A 13,172-nucleotide genomic window follows, 5' to 3' on the forward strand; every position below is an offset into this window, starting at 1 on the left:
TTAAAGCCAAATCAAGAATTCAATTAGATGGGCTTAAGTCAAAAGCCCACAAAGCTTAATCTTATCCTCAAGAAGGGGCAAATATGTAATTGGTGTTCTATATAAACCAAAGAGATTTAGAGAATTAGTTATCCAATGTTTTAGAGTCCAAACCAATTGGTTTCTTAGGAGTAGTGTAACCTAAATTTACATTTAAGTCATTTAATTAAAATTATTTTTATTTTATTTTATTTGCTTTATTTCAATTTCCACTGTTGTCTTCAAGTTCCTAAATCAAAGTTCTATCAAGTTTTCATTCTCTACAAAAGTTACTTCAAGTCATACAACCTTGTTTTCATTGTTAGTTCATTTCATTCAATATCCAAAACCAAGCTATGTTCATTTGACAAGTTCAAATGAATGTAGTTTGGTGAGTTAGTCCACTTTACCAAATCCATCTCTAGTTCATGTTTTAATCTACAAGTCTTAAAAATACAAAGTTTAATCCTTCTACCTTTTTACAAACAAGATTTTTACATTAAGAAATCATTTCAATACTCATTAGAAAGTAGGAGAGACGAGTTAGAAGTCTAGTTTTTTAACTATCAAACCATTCCTCCTTATTATAGATTCAAGATGAACAACACAACCCAACACCCACCACGTACTATCCACTTCTTCAAATGGCGCCACCGTCATGGATCCCAATGGAAAGAGAAAGATGGAGAAAAAAATCACTCATTGAACTATTCTTCTCAATCTTATTTTCAATTTTTTTAAAATTTTTTTCCTTTATTTTATTACTGATGTTTCTTTTTCGCATATTTCCAGCACACTTCTGAGCAAACGGAGCTCGAGAATAGCACGAAACGAATCACCGAAAACTGCTGGAGAAAAACAAGCACAAACGGAGAAAATTCACCCATGCCACGTCTGTCACCCACACGCCTGCACATATGATAACATGTAAAAAGATAAGTTTTACTTACGAATAAGCAACGAGACTCAAACGTAAGTAAAACTAAAACTAATTTCACGCTTAATGTTATCAAAGTTTTCTACTCTCGATGCTATTGCAATATAGTTGGAATAGAAAGTTCGTTCCACTCCTAGTTCTTTAGAATTCACGTTAACTAAGATTATCAATTCTATCAAAGTCAATGAGAGTAACGATGGAAATTATACTAATCAAGATGCGATAATTCAAAATACATAAATACTAAATTGACTATATGATAATGAATTAGGGGAATTTGATTCCACCTTAATTCGACTTAATTAACTAGCGAGGAATTGTCGTAATTCTAATTGTAATGCTTCCGCATAACAATTGGGTGTCTCTAATCCCTATTTTTTTTTTTGCACGCAAGTAGGGATATTTTATTTATTTATCTAATAAAGAATATTACATCGAGAGTAGACAGCTTACTTCCAAAGGTAACAAAAAGGAAAAAGGAAAAATTCTTCCTAGTTTAGTTAAACCGGTAGTAAGTCCTGTAGGGACTTTCTAGTCTAGAGACAAAACTGGGTCTGCCGGAGCTCCACCACTCCTCACCTTGGTTTAGAGTTGCTCCCATCTTGGCAATAGCATCAGCACCAAAATTTGCTTCTCGGTAGGTGTGGGACAGTCTCCAGCTAGAGAGTTTATGGGTTGCTCGAAGCCATCTTGCTTTGAGCACCCAAGGAGCGTTGTCCCTACTAAGAGCCATGATAGCAGCTAGTGAATCACTTTCTATCCATAAATGATTCCAACCCTTTTCCACCGCTAGTTCCGCTGCCATAACAATGGCATAGCACTCCGCTACAAAGTTGGTGGTAATCCCAAGCCCATAGGCCTTGGTTCCGATAACCTGGGCCGAGTGGTCTCTGTAGATGACCCCTGCTCCACCATTACCAGGATTTCCAGCCGAAGAACCATCTGTATTTGCTTTGACTTGACCAGCTTCAGGTGAGTTCCACCTGACTTCTTGTATACATCTATCACGTGCTTTGCCCTTGATGTTAAAAGAGTGAAGCACTTCCAAGTCTTCTGCAGAGTTAAACATATACCCAGAAGCTATTCTGCCTGAGGCTTGAGCACCTTTGGTTACTTCGTTTTTGATGTAGTCTCTGTTCAAGCTCTTGTCCTCAAAAAAAATTCTATTCCTCGCCTTCCAAATCACGGGACATGAGTCAGTGTTGCGCGAACGTTCCAAAGCTCTTTTCTTATAAGGCTTAGCAACTTGGGGGCAGCTAGGACACCTTCCAAACTAAGGACTGGGCACAACTTGTGAGCTTCAAACAGCCATGACCAGAGCTCTTTAGTAACTTCACATTCCCAAAGAATATGGGCTACCGATTCCTCCTCTTTTTTACAGAGTCTGCATCTAGAGACCATGTGGGCCTTTTTCTTTCTTACCTTGTCATCAGTCGGCACTGCTCTGTGAATGAGCTTCCAGACGGTACTAGCAGTTCTAGGATGCAAAAATTTATTCCATACCCATTTGTGCCAAGCCACCACTTGTCCTTTACTTCTGATTGATTCGAAAGCAGCTTTTACTGTAAATTTACCATTTGTCACATATTTCCAGACTCTAACATCCTCTTCATCTCCAGAAGGTGGTGGCAAGGAGAGAAGGTCTATGCCCGCTCGGCCAAACACTTGTTGCACTTGGGCTGGAATGTTCCATTCTCCCTCAGTAATGATGTCCGATACTTTCGCTTTGAGGACTTTCCAGTTGACCCCCTGGACTTTATCTGCTAGAGCAGCACCTGCCCAGTCGTCTTGCCACAGCCTGATGTCCTTTCCTTGGCCAACTATCCATCCCAAGTTAGGTGACAGCTCCTCAAGTGCCCATCTTATGCCTGGCCAAATAGTTGACTTTTTGAAGTAGGTAAGCAGCTTTCCTGATGCCATGGTGAACTTTGCACGCATAAACAAGCTCCACTCTGTGGTTCCCGAAATGAAAACCCAAGCAAGCTTCATGAGAAGTGCTAAGTTCAGCTCCTTGAATTTCCTTAAGCCGAGACCCCCTTCCTCTAGGGGCTTGCACACCTTTTCCCATTTAAGGGTGGTACCTTTTCTCACCGTGGGATTCCCTGACCACACAAAGTTTCTTATAGCTGCTTCACACTCTTTGATACACTTTGAAGGCCACTTGTACACCGACATGTTATACACTGGCAAGCTAGTGAGGATGGATTGAGCAATGACCACCCTTCCTTGAAAAGAGAGCATCTTTCCCCTTGACCCAACTTCCGCTTCGTCTTTTGACTTTGTCAACCCGGTAATCTGTATGCATGCTCTAGTGACCCTCCTTTGAAGATCGGGGCCCCAAGTACCTTTACGGAAGAGTTCCTTCAAGTGTACTCAAGCAACCCCGCTACTCTTTCTTTCTTTTCTCTCGCTTTCATAGCTCCTAGGAAAAGCTTGCTTTTGGAGCTGTTGAAATCTTGCCCTGGCGACTTCTCATAGGCGGTGAGCGTCTCTTAAGATGTCGGTCCCCGTATGCCGCCATTTTGCGAATAGGAACACATCATCCGCAAACAGTATGTGTGTAGGGCTAGGGCAAGATCCAGCTGCCGTCATGTGCTTGATCTTGCCGTAGAGGAAAAGCATGTTTATTCCTCTACTTAGCACATCCTCCGCTATGTCAAAAAGAATGGGAGATAAAGGGTCCCCCTGACGTAGCCCTCTTCCTGCTTCAAAAAATCCACAAGGTCCACCGTTTATCATAACGGAGATGTTGGCACTTCTGAGGAGAGTAGAGATCCAGGAGCACCATTGGTCACAGAATCCAAGTCTTCTGAGGACCTCCAACAAAAACTCCCGGCTGAGAGAGTCAAAAGCTTGAGTGATGTCTAGCTTTATGCCCACATTTCCTCCTCTGGTCTTCTTATCCAATTAGTTGATCATCTCCGGGGGCCGAGCAATTCCCATCGTGTGCACGCTTGCGCCTTTGAATAAAAGCTAGTTGTTCCCGCTAATGATCTTGCCTACAATGAATTTAATTCTCAAGGATAAAATCTTAGTAATGATCTTAAACAGAAAATTACTTAAACATATAGGCCGAAAATGATTTACATCAATAACATTTGTAACTTTAGGCACTAGAACAAGAAAACTAGAATTCATGCCTTTTGGGAGAACATTGTCTCTAAAGAAGGAGATAACAGCGTAGCTAACATCACGTCCAATAATGCTCCAGTAAGACTGGTAGAATATGCCTTGGAATCCATCTGGCCCCGGGGCACTGTTTGGATCCATAGAGAAGACCGCGGCTTTGACCTCTTCACAAGAAGGAATGGCTGAGAGTGAGGCATTGTCATCCTCTGTTACCAGCTTAGGAATCAGATTCATGAGGCCCTCATCCATCTCTACTGTTTGGTGCTTGTACTTCTCTTGGTAGGCTTCCACTATGTATTCTTTGATGAGGTCTTGCCGTTTGAGAATAGTACCTTCCCAGTTCTTAATTTCTGTAATCTGCGATCTCGCAAGTCTCATTTTAATAATGGCATGAAAGTAGGCTGAATTCCGTTCCCCCTCTAATGCATCTGATACTCTAGATTTCTCTTTGGCCGAGATTGTGGACATCTTGACAGCTTCCTCAATTTCCGAGGCCTTGTCAAATTCCCTCTGGTGCAAAGTGGGGTCCAAAGGATCCCTCTCCTGAGCTTTGATAATTTGCTCTAGTTCCTCTTCAAGGACTTTGATGTGCTGAGCTTGACTTCCAAAAATTTCAGAACTCCAGATTTTCAACTTTTGCTTGAGTCTTTTTAATTTTTTGACCACTTTCCTGATGGGCACATCATAGAGAGGTTCGTTCCAGCTGGTTTCTACCACTGCCTTTAGTGACTCATGGTGAGTTCGAGCCTTTCTAAACCGAAAAGGGATGTTGTGGGGTTTGGGGATGCAAGAGTTCCAGCCCACAATAGGGCTGTGATCAGAAAGCTTTAGGTGTGAAATTTTGCTTCGCCATCCCACATTCCCCTGCTGCCATTCTTGATTTACCAACATTCTATCAAGCTTCTGGAGCATTCTCCTACTTCCCCATCTTTTATTGCACCATGAGAATTTATAGCCCAAAGTGGTTGAGTCTATAAGTGCATTAGAGTGGATGAAAGAGTTGAACTCATTCATAGCCGTAAGAAGAAAGGTCGGCGGCCCCCTTTCGTTCTACCCACGTAACCCGACTATATTGAAATCTCCTATAACCGCCCATGCCTCATTATTCATCCAAGAATCGGGAAAGATCTTGCCATAGTTCTCTGCGGGGAGACCATAGGAACTGCTAAGCGTGAACAAAGGATATAAGGAAACTATTTACACGAACTGTGATATGTTGGTGGGAAATACTGACTAAAGAGACGGCCAACCCTTCCCTCCAAAACACCCAGATGTTCCCTACCCTGTGAGGGGTATCATTATGCAAGAAGTTTGCTGAAAAGCCTTGTCTACACATCACTGGAGGTAGCAATGTAGGCGGCTTAATAAATGGTTCTGCTATACAAATAACATCCGGGTTATGAGTTGACATCAGCTCCTCAATATGAAACCAAGGTTCTTGTCGTCTGACTCCCCGCACATTCCAGTATATTGTATTCATTTCTGTTTGGCGGTGTTGATCTTAGCCCTAGTATTCGTCTGCGCTAGTTCCCCGGACACCATCGAGGCTTGTATCCCTTCCTTGAGCTGACCTGCCACTCATCGACCTGGTCCGCCCAATTTCCTTGCAACAAAGTGTCTGCTTCCTCAAGAGCCCGAAACCGATTCAGTGTGATGGGTAGACTAGAAGCTAGATCTGCCTCAACTCTGTCCAGGTTCATGCTATCGGAGGGAGCATAGACAGAAAATTCATTTTCTCTTGCAGCTTGGAAAACTACCAAAGCTGAAGGGGGGACAGCTTCAGGGCCCCTAATGATTCCCAAGCCATGAGCCTGAGACTCAGCTTGCCAGAAAATACCTTTATGGCTCCTTGGGACCCATCCAGAGCTAAAAGGGGGACAGCATCAGTTGCCCTAATGGTCTCGGCTGACATGTCAGCAGACCCCGATTGCTCTTTGTCAGTTGCATTCCCATCACCAAGGTGAGATGCTTGTGTATTTTTGGAGGTGTGAACCCCACCATATGTATCTTCTGTATCTGCTCTATTACTTTGTAGAGCTTCCTTCTCTACCTCAATAACATTTTCATCTCTCAAATGAAATACCGAGTATTGATGAGTTCGCCATTTGAGTCTTTAGTACCGCTTGTACCTTCATGCTGCTTGTTTTTTCCTTTACTTCTATTTTTCTTTTTTTGTTTCCTGGAATTAAGAGCGGGCTCACGGCTTCCTTTGCTGCTGCCTCCCTACTTGTTAGACCTCCTCGAAGTACTTTGCATTCAAAGAACCAAATGGCCCAATGACTTGCAATGCCCACAAAACTTAGGCATTTTCACTACTTCAACGTCCTGCACAAAGGAAATGCCTTCCTCCTCTTCCACCCAAATCTGATTCGGTATAGGTTTGGAAATATCCACATCGACCAGCACGCTAGCATAGTAGCCAAAATATCTTTCAAGAGTGTGCTTGTCCACTCCTATAGGGTAGCCGACCGTTTTACCCATAGACATTAGGATCTCATAATCCCAAATTCGCCCACCAACTTCGGAAACTTAATCCAGATGAGAGCATTTGTTCTGGTGTGGACTTCAGTGTCGAAGTCTGGTGTCCATTTCGAGAGCCGAAGAGTTTGCTCACCAAACCTCCATGGCCCCCCTCCCCATATATTCCTCCAATCAGACTCAGTGGTAAGTCGAATGATGAAGAATCCTTTTCCTAGTGGGATAATTTTCCAGTCACCTTGCGGGCTCCATTTAGCTGCTACTATGGACCTGATCTCATCCATCCCGATTTTTTTATATCCAACCTACCCACCAAGCGATGTCTGCGGTAAAGTCTACCCTTTCAACCGCTTTCTTAGGTAGTTTGATAGAGGGCATGTTACCTTTTATTTCGGACAGGGAATCCTCAACGTCAGTGTTGAGGTTGTGCTCCTCGACCTTATCCGCGAAAGTGGCCTTGTTCCTTTGAGGAGATTCCATTGGAAGTTGGACTTGTTGGATTGCGTCAACATTTAAGCTCGATTGCGACAAGGTGGGGTTATAGCGGTAATGAATGAGCTCGGGAGGGTTCCCTTTTAGATGGGGCCTCCTTGTTCATGGTCGTTGGGCGTTCAAATTCTGATAGATCCATGTCGATTTCTTTCAGACGAACTCACACTTTCTAGTAGTGGAGGATTTTACCGTTGAAGGAATCCAAGAAGGTTGGTTGCCCTAAGCGAACTCGCACTGTAACTCAGTGGAGGATTTCACCACAACAGGCAGATACACCAAGCTTTGCCTTTCCCGAACTCACACTCTACAGAGTGTAGGATTTCACCAGGAAAGACTAAGAGACTTTACTAAAAGGAGAAATGCTTGATTTCCTTTACGAGCTCAACTCTGGTGGTAATGGAGTATTTGCTAGAAAAGGAAGGAAAACCCGATGTTGAAAGGATAAGTTTAGCTTACCAACTAAATTTTGCTAAAGGCGGCAAACAAAAAGGAGCACTGGATCACTGAGACAGGTTACGTTATCTCACTCATAGTCGCCCCTATATTGGTCCCCATTTAACTATATACTTCTTATGGAGATGCGGTAGTAATTCCTAATTGTTTACGGTAATCTAATCCCTAATTGTTTACGGTAATCTTTACCAACTAACAACTAGCATGTGAAGCAATCAAACCTATTCTCATAGTGAACTAATTATTTTCTAGAATGGAATATAATATTACGAACTATTCTACGCTAACAACAATCAAGTTTTCATCAAAGCTTCTTCAAACCCCTCTAATGGAGGTTTTAGCCTTGAATCATTATACTATCATTTCTACAACAAGAACCATCAACACAAGTCATTATTGAATAACTAATTAACTTTCTTAATCTAATTTAACAATAGTCTAAGATTCAAAATGGATTACAACTAAAATTAAAACTAATCTAGAACTAAATTTATGAATACTAATTATCAATTTAAAACAACTAAATCTATGAATGCAAGATTGAATTTGAAATCAAAGATAGAAATATAAACTAAGTATTTTATTCTAAGATTCAAACTTGTTCTAACAACTAATAGAATTGACAACTAATTAGATTAATCTATATAAACTAATTTAATTAATTAAATCTAAGTATTTGGATCATTCACTAATTCAAACTAACTAGAAAACTAATTAAATGTAAAAAAAAAAAAAACTAGATCTAAAACAAGTTATTGGATAATTACTAACTAAAAAAACTAGATGCTTAAGAGCTAAGTCTTGTGTCTTCAAATGGAGGAGACCATATCAACTTTTTTCGTGCATGGGCTGAGGAGCCATGTTTTGGGCCAAAAAATCGAGCCCAAAACCCAATTTCTTCAGTCCACAGAGGGGTTTTCAGTTGGATTTGATTTCAACAGCCTTTTCGTCCACTTTTGACATAAGATCCAAGGGGTTTTCAAGGCTTAGACCATTAAAAAGCTCTTTCCAAGCCGGTCGTTTTGACATAAGGTAGTCCCACAGTTTTTAATCTTATCAACATCGCCAAAGATAATCCCGAAGTTCAAAGATACGGCTTCCGAATCCGAATCGAGTTCACATCACGACTTTGTATAAAATAATTTCTACCCCAAGGTCGTTGAATTTGACTTTTTTAGCTTTGACATGTTCGGATTTAAATGGGCTTTTCTCTTTGGATATTGGCCTTTAATCATAGAACTTCTTAACAACCAACCCTTTGCTCCATTATCTCAAAAAGGGCATTTACAAACTAGCTCTATTACATATTCGACTCCAATACCCGAAATACATAAGAACATGATAACAATATATTAACTCTTACTTATTAATCACATAATTGGTCAAAAAACAATATTGTTAAAGGGTTAAAACTACAGTTTTGGGCTCTTATCAACCATTCCCCATTCCACCAATACAGGTTCGTGTGACATTACTACCATGAAGTGTATAGCCACTCCATATGAAACCTTGATTTTTTTTAAAAAAGATTTTGTTAGCTCAGAATCTTTGTATGTAAGTCACTTGTAATTCCCCCTAGTCTGTTTAATTCAACTGTGAGTAGATAAAAAGTAGGTAGATTTGTAAAGTTTTGAGTTTACAAAACCAAAAATTCAATTAAAAAAAAGAATTTAAAAATTAAAATTTTATTAATTAAAAAAAATTAGTAACCCATCAGAAAAATTAAACATTCAAATTAGTTTAGTAGCATGTTTAGGTTTTATTTTCTATTTGTTTCGGCAGTAAACTACTTCCACACAACGAGAGCAATGGTAAAGAATACACTAAGAAACAGAGGAATTTGATGTTGGGGGAGATGAAACTGAACCAAGATAATGGCTGTACAAATTTGATTGGGTTTTGAACTCCACGTTACGCACCCAAGATCTATTCTCTAGGGATCAAGTTTCCACGTAGTTCCTTATGAAAAACAGTTTGGTATTTATATAGGTAGAGTAGAGAATCCTTGTAGCTCAAGTATTCTCGTATCTTGAAAATAATCGGATAGAATATAACTTCAACCGATAATTATCTCTTTGATAATAAATGAATCTGGACATAAATCAATGTACATTAGTGGCAAGCCATGTGGCTAAGGTTCAGCCTTAGACACATGAGTTAATGGGCATGTACATTGATCCATGGTATTGCAAATTGGGCTTTAGCCCTGTCGATTAAATGAATAAAATGGAAACCCCTACTAATGGACGTTTGCCACGTATGTGGGGGTCGAAACACCGCCCCCTCTTTGTCATGCGAACAAAGTTCACATGGAAAAGAAGAGAAGTAAAAGCAAGGAAAAAATGGAATACGAAAATAGTAAGTGAAATGTATAACAAAGTGTCGTGTGAACGTAAACGATAGGAAAATGGACAATCGGGAAAAATTCGTGAATTATCAGGAATGAAATAATGTCAAACTAATGCAATGTAGTTAAATAAAAGATGGTAGAAGGGAGAAGTGAAATGGGGGCACAGAAAAAATTTCAAACGAAATTGATGGCCGAAATTGTATCGCATTACGTAATAATAACTTGGTGAATTCACTATTTGCATTTGGATATGGCTTGGTGTATTTGGATGGGCCTTGTTAGTTGTGATATTGGGCCCAACTAAAGAAAAGAAGACAAAAAAGGAATTAAAAAGGGCAATGGGCCTCTGGGCTACCCAAGATGAAGGCATAAGTCCTTGCTATGATCTACCACTCCTCAAATTATACTAGAACCGGACCACTGGATCAAAAGTCAAAACAATAGTTTCCTTCTCCCTCTCCAATTTCTCCGACGAGAGAAACCGACTTCACTCTTTCCAATTCGATGCCTGATCAGTGAAATGCTCGCGAATACCAAATCCAATTACAGCTAAGAGGCGTGAGCAATATATCTTTGGGGGTTTTAATCTCGATCAATTCGAATAGGATATTGATCAGCTAGCAAACCGATGAGTTTATATTTGGGGATGAATTTGACAGAGGGCGAATAAGTAACTAATGATGATGCTTTCTAACTTGGGTTTTTTGATCTGTAATTTTGAATTGGTAAGAATAATGATTTTGTGGAGAGAAAAAAATTCATAATATCATGCTTTAACAGAGCGATGCAGGAGTGTAAACCATGTCTTTTACTTCGTCATAAACTGATACATCGGGGTTCATTGCCAGAATTTCTTTTAGTATCTCTTTTTCCACAAGGGGATTCAAAGAGATTAACCAAAACAACCATGTCAAGGCTGCTGATGTAGTTCACCTAGAGGACTCTGCAAAAGCCAGTTCTTTTTGTTGGTTGTAGAGGGAAAAGAGGTGAAGAGAAAGAAGGCAAAGAAGATGCCAATCTCTCGACTAGAACCATCAGACGTACGTGTAATCGCACATGTCGACATGGATTGCTTTTATGTTCAAGTGGAGCAAAGGAAACAACCAGAATTGAGGGGTCATACAGTACAATGCCTGGAAAGGTGGGGCTCTAATAGTTGTTGGTTACGAAGCTCGTAGCTTTGGTGTGAAGCGCTCAATGCGAGGAGATGAAGCTAAGAATGCATGCCCTCAAATCCATTTGGTTCAGGTTCCAGTCGCTCGTAATAAAGCTGACTTGAGTATCTATCGTAATGCAGGTTCAGAGGTGGTTGCAATTATTTCCCAGAGGGGTCGATGTGAGAGAGCGTCAATTGATGAAAATCCTCCAGAGAAGTTGGAAGCAATTGATGAAGAGGTTCTCAAATCACATGTTTTGGGGCGTAATGAGAATGGCAACAAGAAAAGAGAAAATGTGAGAGAATGGATCTACAGTAGTAATACTAATCATAAGGAGATAAAGACGAGTATCGAGAATAAAGACTTGAGTTCGAAACAGGAGCTAGGGAAGCTATGAATTTTAGACCAATCAGCTCAAGAATATGTATTTTGGTGGATTGGAGGATGATTTTGAACTTGACTGAATTATTTGGCGAAGTACTGGAAGTTGTTTAAAATATGTTAAAAGTAAGTAATTAACGTTAATTTGTAAGTTGTCGATCATATTAACAAGAACAATGAAAGAAATTTGTGGATGAATGCAATTTTTTTTTTTTTTTTTTTTTTTTTTTTTTTTTTTAAGTGTGACAACCAAACTACAAAAAATCGCAGAGATTATGACAAAGCGGTGGCAAAAAAATTCGACAACATGAAACAAGTATGTCAGTATTTTTTTCCATTTAGCTTCAAATTTTGGTTAAGTCTGAAAGACTAACGAAAAGATTTGTATTTGCGTCCCAGGTTGAAATGGCGGATTTACGAGCCTCGGAAAGTTTCGCTTAGAAAGTTCGGTTTAATTCCTTAGAAAAAATAATGACGCTGACGAAAATTTTCATTCGGAAAATTTCTCGTAGAAAGATCGGCAGAATGCCTTAGAAAAAATAATGACCCTGACGAAAATTTTTACGCTCGAAAATTTTTAAATTAAAAGATCGGCACTATGTTTGTAGAAAAAATAATGAAGTGAAAAATTTTCGCCGGAAAATTTTTCAGTAGAAAGATCGGTATAATGCCTTAGAAAAAAAATAATGAAGTCAATTTAAAATTTTAAAAACCGAAAAAATTTTTTCAGAGAAAGATCGGCAGAATGCCTTAGAAAAAATAATGATGCTGACGAAAATTTTCGCTTGGAAAATTTTTCGGAGAAAGATCGGCACAATGCCATAGAAAAAATAATGACGCTGACAAAAATTTTTGCTCGGAAATTTTTTCGTAGAAAGATCGGCACAATGCCTAAAAAAATAATGAAGTCGGAAGATAGTTAACCCAAAGCGCTAGCGAAACGAATGCAGATTTCGAAGAAGAAAACGAAGATTTAATAGATCGACCGTAAGACAATTGACAGAGACAATTGATTAGGTAATTGTGTGAATATAATACCATAGAGCTAAAACTTCTTTTGATGAAAAATAAAAATAAAGATGGGTTTACTATTGAATATTGTTGTTGTGTCAGATAACATACTTGCGGAATACTGACAATGTTGTAGATTTATGTAATTGAAATGAAATAGAACGAGACGCCCCCATGTAGAGAAAAACGCCCCCAATGCGTACTTAACTTTGCAAAATTAGGCTAAGCGAGCATAAAAGCGTTCAAACTTAGGGTCGAAAGGCAAAATTTTGTAGGCGATAGTAATGGACTAAGCATAAAAGCGTTCAAACTTAGGTCGACAAAGTTAAATCACGATAACCTCGTCGATTTTTGTCGTAACGATATATAACAAACTAAGCGAGCGTAAAATGTTCAAACTTAGACTAGACAAAGTTAAATGTATAACTTCCCGATTTTATCGTAGCGATAGTAATGAGTAAGCGAACAAAAAAAGCGTTCAAACTTAGACTAACAAAGCTAAATGTTCAAACTTAGACTTTTTTTCGTAAATAGTAATGAACTAAGCGGCGGCTGCGTTCAAACTTAGACCGCAAAGCTAAATGTGGTAAATTCGTCGATTTTTTTCGTAATGATAGTAATGAATTAAAGCGAGTGTAAAACGTTCAAACTTAGGCGGACAAAGCTAAATGTGGTAACCGTCCGAAAATGATAGTAATGAATTAAGCGAGTGTAAAAACGTTCAAACTTAGACTGACAAAGCTAAATGTGGTAACTTCGTCAGATT

The 13,172-nt window shown here is 39.4% G+C and overlaps 1 protein-coding gene across 1 annotated transcript; it reads right to left on the minus strand.

The window, feature by feature from the left end:
• Positions 1 to 3,928: 3,928 nt before the first annotated feature.
• LOC147525399 (uncharacterized) lies at positions 3,929 to 5,098 on the minus strand. The gene has a single exon (XM_086579305.1). The coding sequence runs from the start codon at positions 5,096 to 5,098 to the stop codon at positions 3,929 to 3,931; it is 1,170 nt and encodes a 389-aa protein (XP_086435431.1).
• Between the last annotated feature and the right edge of the window lie 8,074 nt (positions 5,099 to 13,172).

The sequence above is a fragment of the Coptis chinensis genome, chromosome 1 (genome assembly GCF_015680905.1).
Source record: "Coptis chinensis isolate HL-2020 chromosome 1, ASM1568090v1, whole genome shotgun sequence".
Classification (NCBI taxonomy): Eukaryota; Viridiplantae; Streptophyta; class Magnoliopsida; order Ranunculales; family Ranunculaceae; genus Coptis; species Coptis chinensis.

Coding starts and splice junctions, on each gene's coding strand:
- LOC147525399 (XM_086579305.1), bottom strand. CDS start 5,098: ATGAATGAGTTCAACTCTTTCATCCACTCTAATGCACTTATAGACTCA.